This window comes from Armigeres subalbatus, chromosome 2, assembly GCF_024139115.2.
Source record: "Armigeres subalbatus isolate Guangzhou_Male chromosome 2, GZ_Asu_2, whole genome shotgun sequence".
NCBI lineage: Eukaryota > Metazoa > Arthropoda > Insecta > Diptera > Culicidae > Armigeres > Armigeres subalbatus.
Window position 1 is genome coordinate 266937477 of NC_085140.1, and position 27350 is coordinate 266964826.

Below are 27350 nucleotides of genomic sequence, written 5' to 3' on the forward strand. Positions count from 1 at the left end.
GAAGCATCGCCACCTCTCGATTGGTAGTGTTAATATCGCAATTTATACCAGCAGGTGTACAAGTGTTGTTGAAATGATTTGAAAGGGCCTCAAGCGGAATTTTAGCTAGAATGCCACTGGTCTCGTCCTAAATACATATGGGCATAAAGTATCATCGTGTTAGCCCCATGATATACGAATGCAAAAATGGTAACTTGGTTTAGAAACCTCGCAGTTGATAACTATGGAAGTGCTTAATGTACACTAAGCTGCGAGGCGGCTCTGTTTCAGTGTGGGGATGTAATGCCAATAAGAAGAAGAAGAAGACTTCAATTTGCCACCAAAGTCTTTGCAACATGTTTAAAAAAATCCTAAATATGCGTAAACATTTAGGTTGATTGCAAAAATTGAGAAACTGTAAATCGTGTAAAAACGGAATCCAGTGTAGTTAGAACCTTCAACTAATGTGGGCTTTTTTTGGGAAATTTGACATTAAAAAAATTAAAGAATCGATTGAGCTAATAATTTTTTTGATGGGTAAGGGGTCATTCAATAATGATGTCACATCTTTAAGGGGGAGGGGGTTTAGGATTCTGTGACAGTACATGTACTAGGTATACAAAACACCGTGACAGAGAGGGGAGGGGGGGGTCTAGAAATCTCAAAAAGTAGTGGACGTTATATTTGAATCGCCCCTAAGGGCAAAAGATATTTTAGTAACTAGATAAAGATTGTCGCTGTCGTCGCTGTCCGGAACATCTTTTGCTGGCAAGGATAGGGGAGCTAAATGTCAAAGAAGAAAAATCCATACGATTTGACAGCTTGATACCCAACATGTTCCGGATAGCAGAACAAAGGGAACCGAAGCGACACTCTTTTTCTAGTAACTAAAATATCTTTTGTAAGGTCAATAGACCAGTGCATGATGACGTAGGTTGACAGTTCACAGAGCTTTTTCACCGGGACTTAGCCTCTGGCGAAGCTTCCGATAAAATTGTTTCGTCATTTTATTCGCATGTAGATGTCCTTTGCGATTGATTTCATGCTGAATGCAAAGAATATCATTGAAATATTCGGATTGCAGCAATTTTAAACTAAAAATATGAATTTTAATTTTCTCCTCATCGATTTTTCTTCTAACACCTTGTAAACAAGCTCTGTGAACTGTCAAATAAGTGAGGTTAGATCAAGATCTTGCATTGGTCTATTGAATCCTGTTGCGTTTCACCTTAACACACTTGTTGCTTGCAAGCTGTCATGAGCAAACATCGCAAACCCCTCGGCTGAATGAACCAAATTTCCGGAATATTTGGCAGCACTGTATTTACCTGTCAAGTTCATAAACGTCAAAAACATCAATCAAAAATAAACACGCACCGGGCACGCCGTTTCACGTTTTTCCCCAGCGCACTCGTTATTACATTGTAAAATTTCGTATAATTTCCTTCAAAATCCGTCTTAATACATCTGAAAAACAGACCCAGAAACGAGGGTGATATTTACGATAGTTCGATTGTACCTAGCCGGAAACGATGGCCCAATTGGACGATCTGTTCGATTTGTTTGAAGCCGAGAACGACGAAGACGACGCAGGCAACGTTCCGATTGTGGTGGAACAAAGCGGCAAATCCGAATCGCAGCGGGAGGATTCACCTGCACCGGTTACGAAGGAGTATGTATGAAGTATGGGTTTCCAGAAAAAAAAGTGTTTCAAATGTTTGTTTATTTTTTTGCAGTGAACCAGCTGGGACCAAGCGCGAATTGGAGGACGACATGGATGAAGATGTCGAGGTAGTGGAGTCCAATAAACGGGCAAAGGTGGAATCCCTTCTGGATGATATTAAGTAAGCTATTAATTTCGACTGTAGTTTAATGTTTCGGAGATAACTTTTCAGTCTTGACAAAATCAAAACACTGTTTAATCTTGTCCAACGGATATTGATATCAATTAAAACTGTGTCCCGATTTAAGGGGCCGAGCTAACTGCAAGTTGGCGTTGCGTTACTTTAAAACTTGGGTTAAGGGTTTGCATTGAATGACAAAAAAATGCTCCATTTTCATATCTGCACACGATGTTTGTCATGAAAAGATTACCTATTTTGTACCTACATGCTTATTACGGGAATTAGTATGGCAAAAATGGTAAAAGTGTAAAAGTATCTAAAATTAAATTATTTGTAATTGTAATTTTTATTGTGTACGACAACTTGAAAATCAAAATCAAATTGAAAACTTGCAGGGCTATTAAAACAGTCGCGCTTTTCACGTTTTTCAACATATTTGCGGTTTTATTGCGAATTTGTCCTTCCAGACGGGAAAATTACTACTCCTTTTTAAATGTTGTAGAACTCGCGAATTTATATCTCTTCTTATTGGCATGGAACTCCACATTGGGACATTGCCGCCTTGTAGCGTAGTATTCCTTAAGCACATCCACATTTGTTAACTGCAAGGTTTCTAATCCAAGTTATCAATTTCGCATTCGTATATCATGAGGCTATGATGATACTTTTATGCCCAGGGAAGTCGTGAAAATTTCCAACCCGAAAACTTCCTAGACCGGACCGGGAATCGTACCCAGCCGAATTTATATTTGCAATCTCGAAAATCTAGGTTTTCGCTAAAATTGATTGAAATTGACATTTGCTGGAACGCTGAACTGTGTTTAGCGCTTAGTATTTGATTCCGACGCTTTGGCTCCATAAAAATGGCGGATTATCATAACGTTTTGCAGACCGATACTTTGCCTATTTTGCTTCCGTATGTAATAGCACTTATGTAAGGGAAGCTGATCGTTTGTCGGCAGGGATTGAACTTATCATTTCATTATCATTTAGTATTCTGCCATTACCTCATTCCATAAGCGGAATTCTAAAAAGTGTTGTATGGTGGACTTCTAGCGCTATTTCTCCTCTACAACTTTGTCGAAGGGTACATTGCTCTATGTCTGATATTTACAGCGCTGAATAGCGCTTCGCGATATGAAAACAGCGCACCACTTCCCAAGTTAGGTTTAACGTACGGATTGTGAGAAAAATCCAACTTCGCTAGCCCCCAATTCCGGGTTTCAACTGGATTGAGAATATATTAAGTAATACTAGCGTTTCACGCTGTAAATATAGGATACACCACTATACAACACTTTTCATAATGCCTCTTCTGGAATGAGTTATTGGTTGAATACTAAATGATAATGAACTGATAAGTTCAATCCTTGGTTGTCGGCATCCTTTTGTTTTTAGTTCATAACTTTTGTCCAAATGAACAAAGTGGTAATCCGGCGCGCGCGCCGGAAAGCAGCATTCAATAAATTAGACCCGTAAGCCCGCCCCTTTCTGATCTGATAAATATAATGTGCACTCATAACTATTAATGAAGTGGCGGGGCTTATGGAATTACTTCATTAAATATAAGAAAGCTGCTTTACGGCGCACGCGAGCCATTTTGATCGGGATTCCGCAGACAACGGACAGAGAATGACTAGTTCTAAGAATCCTATGAAATTTTCTCGCAAGATTCTAAATTGGATATGAGATGTTCAGAAAAATATATTAAGCTCTTTTAGTGGAATGTATTAAACCGTCTAAGACGAATTAAGTACTGTCCATTTAATTCCACTAGTTAATTTCCGTTATCTTTGCAGATACGTATTTCGACCACAACTGTGTGGTCGTCTTCAGTGTCTTGTACTCGACTCGACTTAAGTCGGTAGTCGAGTCGAGTACAAGACACTGAAGACGACCACACAGTTGTGGTCGAAATACGTATCTGCAAAGATAACGGAAATTAACTAGTGGAATTAAATGGACAGTACTTAATTCGTCTTAGACGGTTTATGAGATGTTGTTTATCTAAGATGAGTATTGTTGCGAGGAATAACAACAGAAATTTGACTCAAGACTAAGTTTCTTCATATTACAAAACATTATCTTTTGGCATCTCTGTCCGAGCGACGTTCACCGATGCTGTAGATAGTTTCCAGTGAGACGCCACTTCGTTGATTTTATACAAAAGAAGGTTGATCCGATTATCCGAAATAATCTTTCTTCAAAGTACGAAACTCAATCGTAAATAGCGAATTTGATAGCGCGTCGGAGGGAGATGATGCAATAAATTTGAATGGATGGAATCACTAACAGCAACCAAGCTACCATGCCAAACCAGATGCCACCGAAACAATCCATTGTCGCAATTAACGCTTTCTTTCCATAAAATGTTGGCCCTGAAAAGAACCATTTTTCATTTCCCAATGCGACTTTCCAATAGCTAACTGCAACCAAACGCTTGCCGGCACCTTGCGTTGAAACTGTCCGACCGCCACTTTATGATTTTTCGCTGAGGCTCCAAAATTTGTAATAAATTTTCAGCATTGCCACACTGCCACCCACTTCTTCGTGCTGCTGTGTCCACTCCGCTGCGTCGAATGTCGAACCGCTCGAATCAAAATGGCTCGCGCGCGCCGGACAGCTGCTTTCTTTTTTTTAGACTTTATTGTGATGTTTTATTTTACATATAAGTTCATCACGTATAGCTGCTTTCTTGTATTCAATAGATTAAGCCCTTTAGCCCCGCCCTTTGTGATCTGATGTGGGTGTAAATATAATGTGCACTCATAACGATTAATGAAGGGGCAGGGGGCTAATAAAATCACTTCATTAGATATAAGAAAGCTGCTTCTCGGCGCGCGCGAGCCATTTTGATCGGGATTCCGCAGCAGACAATGAACCGTTCGGAGAATTTTAAATTTAAATTAAAAATTCTAAGAATCTTATGAAATTTCTTCGCAAGATTCTGAATTTGGTTATGAGATGTTGGGTATCTAAGATGCGAGTTGTTGCGAAGAATAACAACAGCAATATGACTCAAGACGAAGTTTTTTCATATTACCAAACAATAGTGCTGTCCAATGAGAGCTTCAAGTAGCTCGAAGTTTCTCCCTGTCCTGCTCATGCCCATTTGTTGACAAAAAAGAACGAGCAGGACGGGAACAACTTTGAGCTACTTCGAGCTGCTCATTGGACAGCACTAATATCTCACCCAATAGCGACGTTCACTGATGGGTGGTTGCTGTAGATAGTTTCCACAGAAGTGGCGTCTTCATAGATTTTATACAAAAGAATGGTTGATTCGACTATCCGAAATAAACTTTCTTCAAAGTGCAAAACTCAATCGTAAATAGCGAATTTGATCCCACTGCCTTGCAAGCGGGAAAAAATACAACAAAAATAAATAAGAGATTTAAAAAAAATAGGTTTTACGTAAAACAAATCAAAACAAGGCACGTTTAGCGAATCATAAGCACGTTGGAAAATCATAAGTGGAAAAAAAATTGTTTTGCACTTTTTTTCCCAAGCAATTTTGTCAAAAATCCAAAAATCAAATATACAAGAAAGGCAAAGTATTTTTCATGCTAATCACGCTATAATCTAACACACGAGATTCAGAATAATTACAGTACACGTTCGATAACTTCAAGTCATTTAACTGCAATGCTTTTTAACTGCAATTCGATAGATGCAACAGTTTTGCAGTTAGCGGACCGCTAAACTTCAAACTTATGTCAGATTCAATGACAGCTGCATTGCGCTGCACATTTGGGTGCACTTTTACTGCATCTGACGTCGATTGACAACCGTTTGACGTCTAGAATGCGTTGCAGTTATCGAATGGCATTCGTTAACTGAAAAGTAAACATCTTGCAGTTACCGAATGGCTACTGTATTACCAATGGGAAAAAGTATATCTTTGTCATCATTTTTCAACAAATTATAACTAAAAATCCATCTTCCACTCGAAACTTACGATCTGTTCGTAAAAACCGTTTTCAAATTGACATTTCATTTTTTATGGCTCAAATTTATATGGGGGATTACTAGGTAGTAAATATAGTCACTGTCTTATAAATTGTTAAACCGCTATTTGCAGAATTTCGATCAAAATGGGTCGTGCGCCGGAAAGCAGTTTTCTTGTATTCAATAAATTATGCCCGTAAATTTGAATGGATGCAATCACTAACAGAAACCAAGCTTCCACGCCAAACGCCGATGCCACCGAAACAGTCCATTTTCGCAATTAAACCTTTCTGTTCAGAAAATGCTAGTCCTGAGAAGAACCAATTTTCTTTCTCCATGCGCTTTCTCAATAATGTAATAAAAGCATCGCCACTGGCGGCACGGGATCGCAACAGTGCTATTTTTATGGTCAACCCTTTCTTCATATAAAATGCTGGTTCGTTGAGGTTGAATGATCTACAGCAACACACCGAGGAACACCACCAATGCGATGGATTTCCGTTGAAAATGTTACCAGCGCCTCCGTGATGCTGTGTCCACTACGCTGCGATCGCTTTGGTGCGTTCGCTCTGCGTGAAGTCTTGTTCAAACTGAGGATTAGATCCAAACCCGCAAGTGATTGATTTTTGATGTATGTGCTAGTGATGCATGTACGTAATTGGTTGGTTTACCTATTTCTAAACTTTTTATCAATTTTTGATAATAAATAGTTAAAAACCAGTACAGTAGACGTTCGATAACTGCAAGTCATTTAACTGTAATGCTTTTTAACTGCAATTCGATAGATGCAACAGTTTTGCAGTTATCGGACCGCTAAACTTCAAACTTATGTCAGATTCAATTACAGCTGCATTGCGCTGCACATTTGGGTGCACTTTTACTGCATCTGACGTCGATTGACAACCGTTTGACGTCTAGAATGCGTTGCAGTTATCGAATGGCATTCGTTAACTGAAAAGTAAACATCTTTCAGTTACCGAATGGCTACTGTACTTTCATATAAATACAAAGAAGCGTTGACTCATCCTTGATCGAATGGTCCAAATAAATAGAAAATCCATCGAGAAAAGGCTGAGATATTGTCGCGCTCTTCTAAAACACTCACCTCTTCGCGGTGATAACGCGCAAGCAAAGATTGCGCAGCAGCGCGCCCATAAGCTTTTACACAGGGTGCGTGTCTATGCTGTTAAATTTAATAAGCCGCCGAATGGGGTTGCCATAGCTGAATAGCCGCCGTGTGTAAAGTAAATGGGCGCGCTCCAGCGCGATTCGACGGAGGCTGATTGAGATGAACATGATCTGAGTGTTTATCTTGGGATGCATAATATTAAAGTTTAAAGTCTATCATATTTTCGTGACGGTCCCTGATTTCCGCAATCGCAATGGCTCTTCAAAATTGTCAATATTTGCGTTTGTTGTGAAACGACCTCTGCGGGGATCAAAAGCATTGTTCGGCTCGGCTAAGTAACATCGAACGCCACAAAATAAGCTCAACAACAAAACACATACATGATACAGATATTTATTGAGCTAGCATGCCCTTTCTTAGGAATAAATCATTGCCCTAACTCCTATCCTCAGTCCTAGCTAAACCATGGTTTTTACTCACGCTACAGAGGCACACGTCAACGCCACCGTCTTAATGCCACAATTCCTGATGCATAGCTTCGGATTCATTCTAGATTGAGCCTCTCGCCACATGCAATCCGGCTCCGCGACTCGGCTGCCGCTGTATAGCATGCACTGCACATACAAGCCGCCCACTACCGGTGACCTCCGTGGCTCACGCAATTCCGTGCGATCATCAGCAATCGTCTTATCGCTTCTCTCGCCGCCCTTGTAGCACTTCTGCACCCTGCTTGATTACTCGCCCGGAAGTCGTGCTCACCTCCAAAGAATATCCGCTGACTTGACAATCGGCCTAAATACCGAAGAACTGATTCCGAGGTTAGCACTCCGACAACCAAAGGACGGTCGCCGGAAATTGGTCACTTCGACGAAACTTCGGCTATGCTAAGGAAATCCAGTCACGCAAAAGAACGACGACGAAAATCAGCTGCTCCGTTGAAGCTTCAGTTACCCCAAAGAAGCCCTGTGAATCGAGGAAATTCCTTAATTCTTGCCTTGTCTCGAATGCAGCGAATACTCACTTCTCGCGAAGGCTTCTCCGAACTCAGTGTTCCATACTAGATGCTAAAACTTTTCCGACCCGTTGCCGGATTGATCAGTCCCGGTTGCCTTCGGCTCACTTAGCTGCATCGAAGAGGAAAATCTACGGTTACTGTGAATTCCTTTGTGGTCCTTATTATAACTCTTACCGATACGCAAACTTTCCTTCGGCTGGTCTTTTTTTTTTTTTTTTTTTTTTTTTCTCTGGCTGTCAACTGGCTCAGACCTATCGGTCCATAAAGCCACACGCCCGTAACAAACCACTCAAAATTGAGTGAAAAACCACTCATTTTCAGAAAAAGTGGAACAACTCAAAAAATGAGTAAACTGGACTTTACTCAATTTTGAGTAAACACTTGCTCCTGTCAGAAAATGATTCAAATCTACTCAATTTTACTAATGAATAATGAAATGCAAATGATTACATTTTACTCAATATTGCAAACTTTCTGGTTTGGAATGGTATCAATGAAATCTGTGATAAAACAGGGGAAATGCGGCTTTGTCTGTGTTTTGTTTTATTATTGGCAGAGGGAGTTTTATACGAATAATTGTTCAAAAATAAATATATATATATATAAAGATTCGTTCTATGTTGGTGTTTTTTTTTATCTAAAAAACCTCCCAGGCAATAACTAGAATGAACATTGTCAAAACACTTTACTAGATATTTTAGAAATTTTGTTCAATTTCTCAGTAGTAAACCACATTTACCAGCATCTTCGCTTCTCCCTAGTGTACCTTAACAATTAGACGGTCTTCTTTTCACTAATGAACCTGCAAATATTCGATTTATTTCAAATTTTCAATAAAACAAAGTGAAGCTTGTTAAAAACGATCAAACTTGAGATTATATTATTGTTTTTTGATTCATAACAAACGATTAGTCGTCAAATTCTTCGGCTTCGGCTACCTCCTTGAATGACTTACCAAGCGGTTAACAGATAATTTCCACGAAATCATATAACATTCTCAACTGCTGTGGGACCATTAATCCGAAAATGGAAAAACATTTCCATAGCCTGAACTGCATGCTCCACCTCCGCGATTTTCTGCCGTCGTAGCTCCAATTTACTACTCGTATTTATATTATGGACGAGGCGATAATGGTCCTTCAGTTCCGAAATGTATCCGTCAACTAATTGACCACATTCCGGTAAATGACAGCGGAATCCTTATTTAAAATATCACTTAATTATTTGAAAATAATTTTAGGTATATTTAGTAAAAAGCTTACCTCTAAGGAGTTTCATAACCTCCGTGTCCCCCGTTTTCGACAAACGATCCATTTTTGAAGAAATTACGCACTTAGTTCACTAAAATTTATACTAAATCGAGGTTTAAGTTCTGAAATAAGTCGATTTCACGTCTTAATGGCGTCGGAAATTTTCACTCAAAATCGAATGAAGTCATTTCAATAGATATAGGATTACATTTTGCTCAATTTGATAAAAATGTTTTAGTCATTTTTTGACATATTGCATACATTTCCGAAAATGAGTGAAAGTTAAACATAAATTGAGTAACATTCAACGGGCGTGCAAGTCTTGTGAATGTATAGTGTTGCCAATATCATTATACTAATCGATTCGCGGGTTTTGATTTTCCATGTTTGTGCCGTATTTATTTTTGTTTTAATTTGTTAGATAAATAGTGTTAAGATTCAATGAAATGATTTTTTGCCTGAGTTTTTTTTTTCACATTGACTATATGTAAAGTCCGTAAAACATTCTTTTTTATTGTTCTGAGGTATTGAACTATTGCCTTGTATTCTGCCTCATTATGTTTTGCCAGAATTGAGATAATTGGAATTTTATTAAGTAAAATTGGAAACCCGGTTCTAATTGAGTTGTATTTTGGACAATCGTGCAGCAGGTGCTCCAAGTCTTCCGTGACTGAGCAGAGGTCACAGCGATCGTTCGGTATCAGATTCCACATAGCTAGTCTGTCCTTCGTTGCCATGTGACCGGATCTGATGCGGTTTAACATTATGATATCTAACGTTTCAAAAAACATGTTCCTGAACCACGGTTTTGGAGAAGTTTGTTTTGCATGTTCGAAATGGAATTTGCCTTTGTCCATTGAAATCAGTGAGTATTGGTCTTGCCATAAAGATTCTATTTCATTTTTGAATATGTTTGTTAGATCCTGTAATGTGAAGTTTATCTGTTCGGTAGTGCTTCTAGTGGTACCTAATTTAGCTGCCTTATCTGCTCTATCATTCCCTATCAGGTTTATGTGCCCTGGTATCCATTGAATGTAAATTGTTTCTATTGTCGATTGTTCTACTGTATTTATTAGCTGTTTGATTAAATAGTTGTCTGTTTGGTTAATGTTGGTTAATAAGGTACAAGCACTTTTTGAATCTGTGAATATCGTTAATTTGTCTATGTTTCTAGTTTCTGCATATTCTATTGCTTTGATTATGGCGACTATTTCTGTATTCATGATTGAGAATCCTGTTTTTAATCTGTAGCTGAAAGATGTTTTTTCTGTTGGGTCATAGTAACCGAAACCAGGAATAGCGTTTAAAAGTGAACCGTCTGTAAATATTTGATATGTTTCTTTATATTTGGTCTTTGTTAAGTCTATTACAATTTGTTTTTGGACTGTTGTGGAAAGGTTTGCTTTTTTAGATTTTCTATGTGATCCTTTACTTAGAGTTTTGTACCCAGAACTGATTTGTTGTTTAAATTTATGTTACTTGATAGTTGAAAGTATAGACAATTATTTATTGAAGCGGTTTTTTCTAAAAAGGTTGTATGTTTTAGTTAAGATGCATTATTTCTTGAAGATTATTGGCTATTGGACTATTGTATTCTGCTCTCAGTTTTAAAGGCAATTCACTGGTTTCGTATAATACTACGTGATTTGGAGTAGATTTCAGAAACCTCATAGATGTTCTTAGAGCTTGGAGGTAAACTGTTTCTAATTTTGCAAAGTTTGTCTTTGAGGCCGCTGCTGTTATTGTGATTCCGTAGTCTAAGTGTGGTCTGACTATTGCTTTCGTTATCTTTAGCATTTGTTCAGGGTGGGCTCCGCTACGCTTTCTAGAAATCATTTTAAGGATGTTAATTCTTTTCTTTGCTTTATTACATGTGTGCTCAATATGCTGTCTGAATAAAAGTTTGTAATCTAATTGAATGCCTAATATTTTGTGACTCTCTACTATTGGGATTTTTCTGTTGTTAATTCTAATATCTATATTTGGATTGAACTTATTTGTGAAAACCATGGTGGCAGATTTTTGAGGATTCAATTCAAAACCTAACTTTATAAATTCAGTCTGTAATTTGGTGAGAAACCTATTCATTTTGCTGGAAGCTACTGCTGCGCTGAATCCAAATACAACTGCCGTGAAATCATCAGCGAATTGTATCAATTTTTCATCTTCTTTAGCTATTTTATGAACCACTTTAGTGTAGAGATTGAACAAGACGGGTGATAATGGGCATCCCTGGGGAAGCCCACTGTTAGTTGTATGAATGATTTCAGTACCATCGTTTAATTTTAGAATTGTTTTCCTATTTTGAAGATACTGGTAAATCCAGTTGACTATATGGGTTGGAATGTTCTCTTTTCGAAGTGCTTCTAATGCTACGTTTTGACAGGGCAAGTGAATTGAACAACTCAGTTGAATTCAATTGACTTGCCAAAAGTTGAACATGTTCAACTTTCTTTTCGTTCAAGTGAATTGAATTAAAGTGTTTACACGTTCAGTTCGCGTTCGATTCAAGCGACTTGCTCAATTCACTTGCCTTATCTAAACGTAGCATAATAGTATATCTACTTTAACGTTATCAAAAGCTTTTGACAAATCGAGAAATGTAGCTACCATTACCAGACCTTCTCTTTTTGATTGTTTAACGGTTGAAATCAAATAATTTACGCAGTTTATTGTTGAGGTGTTTTTCTTAAATCCAAAAGAGTTTATTGGTATGATGCTATTGTCTGTTATATATGTTGTTAATTCTTTCTTTACTGTGCAGTTTATTAGTTTTAGTAGTACGTTCATCATAGCTAGGGGTCTGTAGGAGTTAGATTCATTCGGGTCTTTACCTGTTTTGAGTAGAGGAACTATTCTAATTTCCCTCCACTCATCTGGTATGTTACCAGAGTTAAGGACTTCATTTAAAAGCTCAGTTAACCGTATCTGCAGATTTAAATTAACTCTTTTTAAAATGTGAAAGGAGAGAAGATCTGGTCCTGGAGTGGAGTGGTCTTTTTGGAATAAATAATTCGTCTAATATCTCTGAAGTCTATCTTTATGTATTCTTCGGTGTTGGGAGGTATGTAATTAATTTCTGTTGTTATTTTGGGGAAGTTATGGTTCATAAACTGAGTTGCTAGCTGTGCGTCATTCAAAAGATATAAGTTGTTTTTGGATGGACGCCCACCTCCTATCATTTTTACTGTGTTCCAAAGTTTTTTTTGACTTATATCTGGGTTAATGGAATTTATTAATTGTTTCCAACTTTTTCTTTTCTCACTTCTAATTTTTCGTTTTAGCATTGCTCTTTCTTTCTTAAAGTCGTTTAATTTATCGAATGTTGGATTTCTATGGAATTCTGTTAGTTTATCGTTCTTTGAATTTAGTAGTTCCTCTATTTCTTTTGTCCACCAAGGCTTTGGTATTTTCGCTTTTTTCCCTGTTTAATTCTGTATTTAGAAGAGTTTATTTGTTCTGCTAGTATTGGTGATATATCTTCAGGAGTATGTATCATTTGGGGTTGTATCTGGTTTATCTTATCTATTGCTTGGTTTTTATTTAGTATTTCTGTTTGAAAATGGTAGTTTTGCATTGAACTGTCAATTTCAATTTTAATGATTTTGTGATTACTGAAAAAATCCTGGTTTAGAACGTTCCATTCTGATTTGCAAGCTATTATGGGGGATACGAAAGTAAGATCTATTGCTGATGGAGTCTGTCTGGTGGTTTTATTAGAGTACTTGATCCATTATTTAAAAGAACTAAATCCCTGCTTTCAAGTAAGTGCTCTAATAGCTCTCCTCTTGGACAGTTAGGATGAGCTGGGTTCCAGAGTTGGTTGTGCGCATTAAAATCTCCTGCTAGAATTGTTGGTTTATTGCTTTGTTCTATTATGTCTAGTAGTTTCTTCAGTGGGGTTTTAATATCATTATTATTTATAGGTAAAGGTGGTATATAGATTGATATTATAACAATTTTAGGAGTTGTATTTATCGTTTCTATTGCTAGCGCTTCGATTGGATTTAATGCTGGTAGTTTGAATGGTTTTGTTACTATTTCAGTTTTAATGAGAAACCCAACCCTCCATAACCAGTGGGTCTGGTTTCCTTCAGAAAGTTATAACCTGGGAATTTGAAATCCTCCCCAGGTTTAAGCCAAATTTCACTTAAAATTGCAATGTCGACGTATTCTTTGTTTAGAAAGTTTTTGATGAGTTCCCTGGTGTCCATTGGACGAATACTGGTGATGTTACTTTGTATTACTGTTAGTTTTCGAAATCTACTCTGGTTCATTGTTAGAATTGGTATTTGAATGTGTTTCTGATCGAGCTTCGTAGAATACTTCCGGATTAACTATTGAGTCCAGTTGGCTACTTATGTTAATTAGGAATAAGTCTTGTTCTATTGTTTCGGTTTTGTTAGTGTTCTTCTGAATTATATTCTGTATAGCCTGAATTTTTTGGAAAATACCTGTCAAATTAAATTGGGCAATTAGTTCTTTTTTGATCTGGTTAGTCATTCTTTCGATTTCTGTTGTTGCGTAGGGGTTTGGCCTGAAGACGTGTGGTTCCTCTTCGTATATGTCTGGTTGTGGAAACTCGTTGCGGTGTGTCATCGGCTGTCTTCTCTCTTTTGGTACAGCTCCTAGACGGGTTGTTGATGTGTGACTTTTGGAGAAATCCCAAGCATTATTTCGTCCTGTTGTATTGTCGGCGAATTCCGTTTGCGGCAAGCTAGGAAAGTCCCTGTTTGAGCCTAGCCTACTTTGTACTGATTTCTGTTTTCTCGGAAATTTCTGCTGAGCCTCGAAAAAGGATGTCTTATTGTAAGCCATTTCAATCCTTATTTTGTCCTGCCTATCTCTTTCGGGACAATTTTTATCTGATGCTTTATGAGCCTCCCCACAGTTTATGCATTTGAGATTTGTAGCTATACATTCTTTTTCTTCGTGTTCCAATCCACATTTACAGCATTTTACTGAACTTGCCTTACAAAACTTCTGCGAATGACCAAACCTCCAGCATTTATAGCATATTCTCAATGGGAACACGTACGGTTCACAATGAGCTTTTACCCCGTAAATCTCAACTGATTGCGGCAAGTTTTGTCCTTTAGCATAGATTTTAATTGAAAACGTAGCAGCAAGTTCTTTTTCGGATGTTTTTTTCATTATTCGTTCGACTTTTTCGATTTTGATATTTCCACTTTCCATATTATCCAGAATTTCCTTTTCTGTTAGTGTCTTAGCCACATCCCTAACCACTCCTATCGTTTGCCTATACATTGCCGGTACGTACACTTTGTATTTGAACTCCTCTGTTAGTAGTTTCGAGTTGATTAGTTGTTCTGCGTCTCTGGGTTTGCTAAAAGTTAGCTGGAATCTACCTCTACCCACTGATTTCATTTGTTTGTAGTTGTTCGCTTTTATGTTTGCTAGCATTTTGGCTACCTCCATAGGATGGGGGTAGCTTCCTTTACTAGTAGCCGTGTTATTTTCCCGTTCAATGAAAAAAGTAGTGTAAACTGTATTCTTAACCCATTCATCTTTGTATGCCGCATCAGTTCGATCTTTGAGCTGTCGAGTCAGTTTGTCTTTTTTGTTTGTGTGTGTGTGTTCTGAGTTGTACCTGTTGTCTGTCTTGTGTCAGTGTGTGTCAAGTCATATGCCTTGTCAGTTTTTTTCGAGTCGCCATTTTGTCCCTGAGCTGTGTTTGTTTCCATCATCCTGTTACGCTTACTGTCTACGCCATTTTCCTGATCGTATTTGTTTATGTCACTTGATCTAAGCTTCCTTTTCTCTGGAATAGCGGTGAACAATTCATTTTTCAATGGATCGTCCCCATTCCGTCCGTCCTCGTCCTCGTCCATGGCACCTACAGCACGTGGCTGTCCTAACCTCAATCAGATCGCGCCTCCAATTAATCTATTTGTTGGCAATCGTCCTTACCCCAAACAATAATCAGAATGGACTACTTACTTGATATGATAATTAAAGAATCTTAACACTAGTTTATATGTACAGCACTATTTACAGAATATCAAAACTGATTATATATAGAAAATGCTTTCGACGCGTTCAAAATTCACAAGCCTCGTTTTACTTTCCGATGTTGTCTCTACGAAGGTTGAACAGCCAATGTCGGCTGGTCTTTGTCCGAACTTGTCTGTTGAGTCGATTTTTTTCTGCGACAGGGATCTTGCTCACCGTTTTCGCTTGCGATGACCTGAGTGATAAGTGACACGATCCGATTTCCCTGTTAACGCAACGAGAATAATGACTTTTCTCAATGATCACTTTCCGTGTGGTTCTTACCCGATCTTTTCGCTTTGGAAATTACTCGACAAGTGAGTGAGGTTGGCGACAGGAATATGCTCGCTTCGGGACACTCGTGGGACACTTTCTGTGCTTTGTTTTCCGCTTTCTGATGGCGACAATCGGACCGAAAAGAAAATGATTCGTCCAATAAACGCGGTGCTGTGCACACTGTCTTCAATTAAACCATTTTTTGGTACGTCGGTCCATTCGAACGGAAAAAAACACTGCGAATGCGGTGAAAAGGCAGTCGGAAAACGGATACTTTTTTTGAAACAGGTGGAAGAGATCACCTAGGTCGTCAAGGGTTGGGGTGGAGCAGTGGTCGCACAGGCGTCGAGTCACCGATAACATCGTTCGGAGAATGTGCCAAAATTAGGGATTACGGTTGATCTATCGCCTGGGACTATCCGCGATGAAGGCGGAAGCGGGGAGAGATAGCTCGACGGCTCAAGAAGGAGCGGAGTCAAAGGGCTTGAAAGAAAAGACGATAGCCAAAACGGAGGAGATGCCAACCAAGAGTGCTGAATCAAAAGTCTACCTTCTGCAGCAGTACCGAAAAGTAGTCCTGGGAGTAACTAGGCTGAAGTCCAATGTGTTTTTTTAGGGGGTATTTCGTGTCAAAACGAGTCCCATACTTCAACCCCCAATATTGTGGGAGCGGTGGCAAGGCAACTTCCTGAACACGGGCCCTGGACCAGTGTGTAAAAGCATTCCATTTTGTAAAATAAAACAAAAAACACTACACTGCCAGTTTTTATCGTCTTTGTCTTCCTCCAGGTGATATTGACTGCACTTTTTGATTCCGCTAATCTATTCTGTCCGGTCATTTCTGTCTTATTATTATTATACTTTTGAATTATTTTGAGCTTTCTGTCTTGCTGGAGGTTCTGTATGCGTTATAACATTGTTATGAGTGATTGTAGCGTTATGAGATATGTTATGAGAAAACGCATGCTCTTGAATTAAAACGCTGTGATCCTGTTGAGATCGGAGTATTCACAGCATCAATGGACCGTTCCTGCATTATGTCGGAATATCGTCTGCTGTGTCAGAACAGCTATTGATTTCTAAATACACACGTGTTGTAGGGGCCAAACATTCTGACAAGGATTGCCGTTGGCTATTGACTACTATGCCATTGGCCAACAGACTTGACCAAGACCCAAAAAAAATCTACTGGATTCATAGTATTTTAATAAAACGGTTTGTTTTTTCTTATTTTCAAGTTTGGACAACATTGAATCTCGCATCAAAGTGCATACCATTCAATCGCCAGAGGCTTGTACCCACGAGGTAGCTGTTTACCCCGAACACAAGTACATGCCTCTGGTTCCACCAACCGGAAAGGCAGCCAAAGAGTACCCATTCGTGCTCGATCCGTTCCAAAAGGAGGCCATCCTGTGCATCGAGAACCAACAGTCGGTTCTGGTATCGGCACACACGTCGGCGGGAAAGACGGTTGTGGCGGAGTACGCCATTGCCAAATCGTTGGCTGCCAAGCAGCGGGTCATCTATACCACGCCCATCAAGGCCCTGTCCAACCAGAAGTATCGTGAATTTCACGAAGAGTTTAAGGACGTTGGTTTGGTTACCGGAGATGTGACGATCAATCCTTCCGCTTCCTGCCTGATCATGACTACGGAAATTTTGAGGAACATGCTGTACCGTGGGTCTGAAATTATGCGCGAAGTTGGTTGGGTGATTTTCGACGAAATCCATTATATGAGAGATAAAGAGCGTGGAGTGGTATGGGAGGAAACGCTTATCCTACTTCCGGATAACGTGCATTACGTGTTTCTCTCGGCTACTATTCCCAATGCTCGTCAGTTTGCCGAGTGGGTTTGCCATATTCATAAGCAACCTTGTCACGTAGTTTACACGGATTATCGTCCGACGCCACTGCAACACTATCTGTTCCCAGTAGGAGGGGACGGTATCCATTTGGTAGTGGACGAAAAGGGTCAATTCAAGGAGGACAACTTTAACACTGCAATGGCAGTGCTGCAAAATGCTGGGGAAGCCGCTAAAGGGGACCAAAAGGGCAAGAAAGGCGGACTGAAGGCAACCAATTCGGGCGAGACGAATATTTTCAAAATTGTTAAAATGATCATGGAAAGGAATTTTGCTCCGGTAATTATTTTCTCATTCAGTAAAAAGGATTGCGAAATTTACGCGATGCAGATGTCGAAGTTGGATTTCAATTCGACCACGGAGAAAAAGTTGGTTGACGAGGTGTTCAACAATGCAATGGATGTGCTGAGCGAAGAGGATCGGCAATTACCCCAGGTGAGTTTTCTATAAAACGTGGTACCTAACAAATTTTTGTCACATTATATCTGCATCGTCCCACTTTCTTCATCACTTTCTACTCCACTCACATTTTCTCACCCACTCGGCCTCTGCTATTAAATTCTACTTTTAATTACCTACTCTCTATCTCATGTTTTTTTCTCTTTTATCAATGAGACATTTTTTATTTTTTATTTCAGGTGGAAAACGTACTTCCATTGTTGCGCCGAGGAATCGGAATCCATCACGGAGGGCTGTTGCCAATTCTGAAGGAAACCATTGAAATCCTGTTCGGCGAAGGTTTGATCAAAGCTCTGTTCGCCACAGAGACGTTCGCCATGGGCCTGAACATGCCGGCCCGTACGGTGCTTTTCACGGGTCCGCGAAAGTTCGACGGTAAAGATTTCCGCTGGGTTACATCCGGAGAGTACATTCAGATGTCGGGACGTGCCGGTCGCCGTGGGTTGGATGATAAAGGTATCGTAATTTTAATGATTGACGAAGCGGTTTCACCGGCAGTGGGGAAGGAGATCGTACAGGGCAAACCGGATCCCATCAATTCTGCGTTCCATTTGACTTATAACATGGTATTGAATCTGCTTAGAGTAGAGGAAATCAATCCGGAGTATATGTTGGAGCGATCGTTTTTCCAATTTCAAAATCAGTCGTCAATTCCAGAGATTTATAAAAAAGTGCAGGTAAAGCAGAAGGAACTCGAAGGCGTCCACATAAAGGATGAACAATCGATAGTATCCTATCACCACGTCAGAGATCAATTAGACACTCTAGGAAAACAGTTCAGGGATTACATAACAAGACCAACCTATTTGGTACCTTTCCTCCAGCCAGGAAGAATGATAAAAATTCAATCTGATGCTGGTGAATTTGAGTGGGGTATCATTGTCAATTTCAAAAAAGAAACTGTTGACGCCAAAGCCAACCCACTAAAAGCTGAAACAAAAGTTATCATTGACGTTCTTTTGCACGTCGATGATGGCTTTGAGAAGGAAGGTGTCCCTAAGCCATGCCCTGCGAACAAACGTGGTTCTGTCGAGGTCGTACCTGTTCTGCATACCCTCGTACATCGGGTAAGCTCGCTACGTGTCTACTATCCTAACGACCTTCGACCAGCTGACAATCGCCGATCAGTTCTGAAAACAATCAACGAAGTCAAGAAACGGTTCCCTGAAGGGCCACCATTGCTGAATCCAATCAACGATATGCACATCAAAGAGAAAGATTTCCAAACCATCGTAGACATGATTGATAAATTTGAAAAACGCCTCTTTTCCCATCCATTGCATGATTCGCCGGATCTGGATAAGGTCTACACGAAGTACATGGAGAAACTGGAGTTGGAGCGTCAACTTAAGCAGGAGAAAAACGCCTTCCGGGAAGCTAAGAGCCTACTTCACATGGACGAACTGAAACATCGGAAACGTGTGCTCCGTCGTTTAGGCTACTGCACGACTGCTGATGTCATCGAGTTCAAGGGACGCGTAGCCTGCGAACTGAGCTGTGCCGATGAACTGCTGCTTACGGAGATGATTTTTAACGGAACCTTCACAAATCTAACCACCGCACAGGCATGCTCATTGCTTTCGTGCTTCGTTTGCGATGAAAAAAGTGCCGAAGTGCCGGCTGCTACCGAAGAACTGTCCGGACCACTTCGACAGATGCAGGATCTCGCTCGGCGAATAGCCAAAGTTTCAAACGAATGCAAAGTAGATTTGGACGAAGAACGATACGTAGAATCGTTCAAACCGTTCCTGATGGACGTGGTGCTGGCATGGTGCAAGGGATCTTCGTTCTTACAGCTTTGCAAAATGACGGATATTTTCGAAGGATCCATCATCCGCTGTATGAGGCGTCTGGAGGAACTGCTTCGTCAAATGGTGCAAGCATCCAAAACGATCGGAAACTCTGATTTGGAAAACAAATTCTCGGAAGCGATACGACTTCTTAAAAGGGACATAGTGTTTGCTGCTTCGCTGTATTTGTAATAGAAGAAATTAGTTTCTTTTTTTGAATAAGTTTTAGACTATAATTGTGCAAATGAATAATAACATTCTATGATGATCTAAATGTTCCATTGATTATTTTCACTATGATGACAAAAAACTATATTTTCTAAAACCGTCACAAAGTGGGGCTGTCAAAACTCCATTACGATCAATAAGGTTATTACATGTAAGCACTATCGTTTTGGAGGACAGGAATTAACCGTGTTTCTTAAAAAAACTTGTTTTAATTTTCTCTTCAAGGCACTTAAATAGTTATATATGCAATTACCAAACTGTTTTTTAGCAATAGTAATACATACAAATGCTGGACAAAACCTAATATGTTGCTCAAATCTTTCACCAAACAGTAATTATGGGACACTATATTCATTTTGAGGTTAAAATTGTTGTCCAACCTATACTATGCTATTTGAGTACTTCTGGAGGGGCAATCCTTAAGGTCTGAAGCATTAACAGCGTCCTCATTCTAACATTGAAGCAGTCAATCTCCAGCTTTGGAGCAACTATGAGCAAATCACCACACTAACCACCGGAAAGTAGACCAAAAATAGGTTTCAATATTAGATACCAGATCGTTCTGAATCGTTTCCGAAAAAAAACTTTTGCCAAATTTTTTTTTTCCATACAAATTTGTTTGGGAGATGCTTTACAGCATTAATTTCAACAAGCCACCAAAAATTAAATGTACATGCTACAATCATCAAATTTTGGAATCAGTTCATTAGGAACTGAGGTAGTATGGGGAGTGGCTCACCAGACCCACTAAAACCAAAACCCTTTTAACAGTCCGTATCCCCCGGCCCGCAATTAGCCAGACGACTTCTGCTTAATCATCAACCTGAAGTCCAATAGGTTATGGGCCCAGAAGAATCTCTTTTTAATTGAGATGAGTGACGTTTGGCGCACGCACACTAATGTGCGATTCGGCATGTGTAAACATATGTTTATATTAAGAACGACCAGGGTAGATAACGAAAAATCCCTCTGTTTTGGCTTTTCTGGTCATAGAATTTATAAAGCGGAGTGATTCTACAACATCCGACGTTTCGACCCTTGGTTTGGGCCTTCTTCAGGGAGGCCCAAACCAAGGGTCGAAACGTCGGATGTTGTAGAATCACTCCGCTTTATAAATTCTATGACCAGAAAAGCCAAAACAGAGGGATTTTTTGTAAACATATGTTTTTTTTTCCTTCTGCTCATAACCTCGAAATTTATAAGTCATCACAATGATGGCAAAAGAGTATAACATAGAGAGGTAGCATGCAACATACCTTTCTTCCCTCAGGGGCTGCCTACTCTGCTATTCGAGGGTTGGACGCTATGATGGCCCGCACCGTCGCTCTTCTCGCGACGTGGTCGACGCCGTCGATATGGGTTGCCGGTGTAAGGGCGTTAGAACGCGGCGTCTGGACTCTTACCGCTGTTTGTCGAGGTATACGAAGTCTGATATACACTAACGCGAGATATGATATGGGGGGAGGACACTTTTCGGACTTCCGCTTAGAACTTCGGATAGTCGTCGGTCTAAATACCGGAATGTCGCAAGTAGAGACTCGTCACGGATACCAGGGCTCTTCAAGTTGCCTCCTGGACACTACCGAGTGGATAACCTCACCACGATTCACAATCGCACATCGCGCACCGCGTGCCCAAGATTTAACCGTTTCACCCGCGATTTCGGTTCGCACTTTACTCCAGGGAGGTCTGTCCTCTGATCGCCGGCATTTAATCTTCGCCAGGAAAATTAGAACCGCTTGGTGTCACAAAATATAGCTATGTCCAAGGGCTTGACGATCCCTCCCCAGGCCATCTGCGAGTTGTGGGGCTTGCCTAGGATGTGGTGGGGTTTGACAGTGGGCCCTGTTAAATCTCTATAAAAAGCTGCATGTATCCGCAAGTAGGCCCACCAAAGCGACCGTGTGCCGCTCAAAGCGCACAAGCCCAAGTCCTGGTGTTAGGTGGGACGCTAAACAGCCCTGACACGACGGCCCTCCGACGAGACAGGAGGTTTGCGCTGGCCCAATAAGCCGCCTAGAAAACCAATCATTACGAACAATATAAGAGATAATGCGACTCGATATAATCTGCAAAGACCTAGGCGACGAATACAGGATCACGATTGGAAGCTTGGAACATGGAATTGCAAGTCGCTAGGTTTCGCAGGTTGCGACAGGATGATCTACGATGAATTACATCCCCGCAACTTGGACGTCGTGGCGCTGCAGGAGATTTGCTGGACAGGACAGAAAGTGTGGAAAAGCGGGCATCGAGCGGCTACCTTCTACCAAAGCTGTGGCACCACCAACGAGCTGGGAACCGGCTTCATAGTGCTGGGTAAGATGCGCCAACGCGTGATTGGGTGGCAGCCAATCAACGCAAGGATGTGCAAGCTGAGGATTAAAGGCCGTTTCTTCAACTATAGCATCATCAACGTGCACTGCCCACACGAAGGGAGACCTGACGACGAGAAAGAAGCGTTCTACGCACAGCTGGAGCAGACATACGATGGATGCCCACTGCGGGACGTTAAAATCGTCATCGGTGACATGAACGCACAGGTAGGAAGGAGGAAATGTATAGACCGGTCATCGGACCGGATAGTCTGCACACCGTATCGAATGACAACGGCCAACGATGCATAAACTTCGCAGCCTCCCGCGGAATGGTAGTCCGAAGCACCTTCTTTCCCCGCAAAAATATCCACAAGGCCACATGGAGATCACCTAACCAAGAAACGGAAAACCAAATCGACCACGTTCTAATCGACGGTAAATTCTGCTCCGACATCACGAACGTCCGCACTTACCGCAGTGCGAATATTGAATCCGACCACTACCTCGTTGCAGTATGCCTGCGCTCAAAACTCTCGACGGTGTACAACACGCGTCGAAGTCGGACGCCGCGGCTTAACATTGGGCGGCTACAAGATGGTAGACTAGCCCAAGAATACGCGCAGCAGCTGGAAGTGGCACTTCCAACGGAAGAGCAGCTAGGCGCAGCGTCTCTTGAAGATGGCTGGAGAGATATTCGATCCGCCATTGGTAGCACCGCAACCGCTGCACTTGGCACGGTGCCCCGGATCAGAGAAACGACTGGTATGACGGCGAATGTGAGCAGTTAGTGGAAGAGAAGAATGCAGCATGGGCGAGATTGCTGCAACACCGCACGAGGGCGAACGAGGCACGATATAAACAGGCGCGGAACAGACAAAACTCGATTTTCCGGAGGAAAAAGCGCCAGCAGGAAGATCGAGACCGTGAAGAAACGGAGCAACTGTACCGCGCTAATAACACACGAAAGTTCTATGAGAAGTTAAACCGTTCACGTAAGGGCCACGTGCCACAGCCTGATATGTGTAAGGACATAAACGGGAACCTTCTTACGAACGAGCGTGAGGTGATCCAAAGGTGGCGGCAGCACTACGAAGAACACCTGAATGGCGATGTGGCAGACGAAGATGGCGGTATGGTGATGGACCTGGGAGAACGCGCGCAGGACATAATTCTACCGGCTCCGGATCTCCAGGAAATCCAGGAGGAGATTGGCCGGCTGAAGAACAACAAAGCCCCTGGGGTTGACCAACTACCAGGAGAGCTATTTGAACACGGTGGTGAGGCACTGGCTAGAGCGCTGCACTGGGTCATTACCAAGATTTGGGAGGAGGAAGTTTTGCCGCAGGAGTGGATGGACGGTGTCGTGTGTCCCATCTACAAAAAGGGCGATAAGCTGGATTGTAGCAACTACCGCGCAATCACATTGCTGAACGCCGCCTACAAGGTACTCTCCCAAATTTTATGCCGTCGACTAGCACCAACTGCAAGGGAGTTCGTGGGGCAGTACCAGGCGGGTTTTATGGGCGAACGCTCCACCACGGACCAGGTGTTCGCCATTCGCCAAGTACTGCAGAAATGCCGCGAATACAACGTGCCCACACATCATCTATTCATCGACTTCAAAGCCGCATATGATACAATCGATCGGGACCAGCTATGGCAGCTAATGCACGAACACGGTTTTCCGGATAAACTGACACGGTTGATCGAAGCGACGTTGGATCGGGTGATGTGCGTAGTTCGAGTTTCAGGGGCATTCTCGAGTCCCTTCGAAACCCGCAGAGGGTTACGGCCAGGTGATGGTCTTTCGTGTTTGCTATTCAACATCGCTTTGGAAGGGGTAATACGAAGAGCAGGGATTAACACGAGTGGTACAATTTTCAATAAGTCCGTCCAGCTATTTGGTTTCGCCGACGACATAGATATTATGGCACGTAACTTTGAGAAGATGGAGGAAGCCTACATCAGACTGAAGAGGGAAGCTAAGCGGATCGGACTAGTCATCAACACGTCGAAGACGAAGTACATGATAGGAAGAGGTTCAAGAGAAGACAGTGTGAGCCACCCACCGCGAGTTTGCATCGGTGGTGACGAAATCGAGGTGGTAGAAGAATTTGTGTACTTGGGCTCACTGGTGACTGCCGAAAATGACACCAGCAGAGAAATTCGGAGACGCATAGTGGCTGGAACGAGGACGCATAGTGGCGGACGATGGAAGCCAACCAGCCCCCACCTTGAGGGAAGTTAAGGATGCCATTCAACAGCTAAAGACCAATAAAGCAGCTGGTAAGGATGGTATCGGAGCTGAGCTCATCAAGATGGGCCCGGAAAAGCTGGCCACTTGCCTGCACAAACTGATAGTCAGAATCTGGGAAACCGAACAGCTACCGGAGGAGTGGAAGGAAGGGGTTATATGCCCCATCTACAAGAAAGGCGACAAACTGCAGTGTGAGAACTTTCGAGCGATCACCATCCTTAATGCCGCCTACAAAGTGATATCCCAGATCATCTTCCGTCGTCTGTCACCATTAGTGAACGAGTTCGTGGGAAGTTATCAAGCCGGCTTCGTTGACGGCCGCTCGACAACGGACCAGATCTTTACTGTACGGCAAATCCTTCAAAAATGCCGTGAATACCAGGTCCCAACGCACCATCTGTTCGTTGATTTCAAGGCGGCATACGACAGTATAGACCGCGTAGAGCTATGGAAAATTATGGACGAGAACAGCTTCCCTGCGAAGCTTACCAGACTGATCAAAGCAACGGTGGATGGTGTGCAAAACTGTGTGAAGATTTCGGGCGAACACTCCAGTTCGTTCGAATCGCGCCGGGGACTAAGACAAGGTGATGGACTTTCGTGCCTGTTGTTCAACATTGCGCTAGAAGGTGTCATGCGGAGAGCCGGGTGTAATAGCCGGGGTACGATTTTCAACAGATCCAGTCAATTTATTTGCTTCGCGGATGACATGGACATTGTCGGCCGAACATTTGCAAAGGTGGCAGAACTGTACACCCGCCTGAAACGTGAAGCAACAAAAGTTGGACTGGTGGTGAATGCGTCAAAGACAAAGTACATGCTTGTGGGCGGAACCGAGCGCGACAGGGCCCGCCTGGGAAGCAGTGTTACGATAGACGGGGATACCTTCGAGGTGGTCGAGGAATTCGTCTACCTCGGATCCTTGCTAACGGCTGACAACAACGTTAGTCGTGAAATACGAAGGCGCATCATCTGTGGAAGTCGGGCCTACTACGGGCTCCAGAAGAAACTGCGGTCGAAAAAGATTCGCCACCGCACCAAATGTGTCATGTACAAGACGTTAATAAGACCGGTTGTCCTCTACGGACATGAAACATGGACAATGCTCGAGGAGGACTTGCAAGCACTCGGAGTATTCGAGAGACGGGTGCTTAGGACCATCTTTGGCGGTGTGCAAGAAGACGGTGTGTGGCGGCGAAGAATGAACCATGAGCTCGCCCAACTCTACGGCGAACCCAGTATCCAGAAGGTAGCTAAAGCCGGAAGGGTACGATGGGCAGGACATGTTGCAAGAATGCCGGACAGCAGCCCTGCAAAGATGGTGTTCGCTTCCGATCCGGCAGGTACGAGACGGCGTGGAGCGCAGCGAGCGAGATGGGCAGACCAGGTGCAGAACGACTTGGCGAGCGTGGGGCGTATCCGAGGATGGAGAGATGCGGCCTCGAACCGTGTATTGTGGCGTCAAATTGTTGATTTAGTGTTATCTGTATAGATGTTAACTAAATAAATGAAATGAAATAGTGGCTGGAAATCGTACGTACTTTGGACTCCGCAAGACGCTCCGATCGAATAGAGTTCGCCGCCGTACCAAACTGACAATCTACAAAACGCTAATTAGACCGGTAGTCCTCTACGGACACGAGACCTGGACGATGCTCGTGGAGGACCAACGCGCACTTGGAGTTTTCGAAAGGAAAGTGCTGCGTACCATCTATGGTGGGGTGCAGATGGCGGACGGTACGTGGAGGAGGCGAATGAACCACGAATTTCATCAGCTGTTGGGAGAACCATCCATCGGTCACACCGCGAAAATCGGACGACTGCGATGGGCCGGGCACGTAGCCAGAATGTCGGACAGTAACCCGGTGAAAATGGTTCTCGACAACGATCCGACGGGCACAAGAAGGCGAGGTGCGCAGCGGGCAAGGTGGATCGATCAGGTGGAAGATGACTTGCGGACCCTCCGACCCTCCGACTGCGTGGTTGGCGACGTGTAGCCATTGACCGAGCCGAATGGAGAAGACTCTTATATACCGCACAGGCCACTTCGGCCTTAGTCTGATTAAATAATAATAATGGTGTCACAAAATATAGCACCACACACAAAAGCCGACGCGGCAAATCTAGCTTTCTCGTGACTGTCTCGTTCACCGGCTCGAGTTTAACAACCACGGACAAACGAGTCGAAGCTCCAACCAAGCCCATATCCTCTTTCGCTCTCCGTTCGTAGACGAGGTTTCCGTTCGATCAACCGATCTTCAGCCATGGTAGCTATACTACCAGCGGACATGGTAGCGGACGGTGTGCAAAAGGGCGGATGAAAAAGAAATATTTTTTTACAAACTAATTGTCTACCTCCTATCATTCAAGCAAATACAATTTTATTATAATTTAATTTTAATGGGACATGGACATGGTTCAATGTTACAAGAGTCAAAAAATATATGGAAATATACTCATTTTAACTATAGATAGTAGAATCTATAGATGAGCGAAAGCATGGCTGAGTCGATCGTGCGCACGCGCATATGACGTCACAGCCCTTAACATTTCTATTGAAATCGTGACGTCATGCTCGTTTGGAGACAGAGGATTTATTTTCGCTCATCTATATATTCCACTATCTATAATTTTAACCCAATAAGCTTTGCTGAGTTGCCCCATTTAGGAGTGTTTGTTTTCCTTTTATCGGCACTCACACATTCAGACGTGAGAATCTCTATGGAAAACGACGAAGATAATTTTCAAGAAGCGGAAGATTAGTGCTTTCTAATGAGCAGCTCGAAGTAGCTCGATGTTGTTCCCGTCCTGCTCGTTCTTTTTTGTCAACAAATGGGCATGAGCAGGACAGGGAGGAACTTCGAGCTACTTCAAGCTCTCATTGGACAGCACTATTATCTTCAAACGATTGAAGCCGAAAATTTCAAGACAATGAGCGAATTGAAGACTTCCCTTAAAAGCTTGGCGATAGCATTATGCCGT

General features: G+C 42.1%; 1 protein-coding gene across 1 annotated transcript; it reads left to right on the plus strand.

Moving 5' to 3' along the window:
- Window positions 1–1322: 1322 nt before the first annotated feature.
- Window positions 1323–19839, plus strand: LOC134212197 (exosome RNA helicase MTR4). Its single transcript, XM_062689837.1, has 4 exons — window positions 1323–1651; window positions 1716–1823; window positions 16692–17751; window positions 17955–19839. Exons 1-4 carry the CDS (start codon window positions 1512–1514, stop codon window positions 19755–19757), a joined length of 3111 nt encoding a protein of 1036 aa, XP_062545821.1. The 5' UTR covers window positions 1323–1511; the 3' UTR covers window positions 19758–19839.
- Window positions 19840–27350: the final 7511 nt, after the last annotated feature.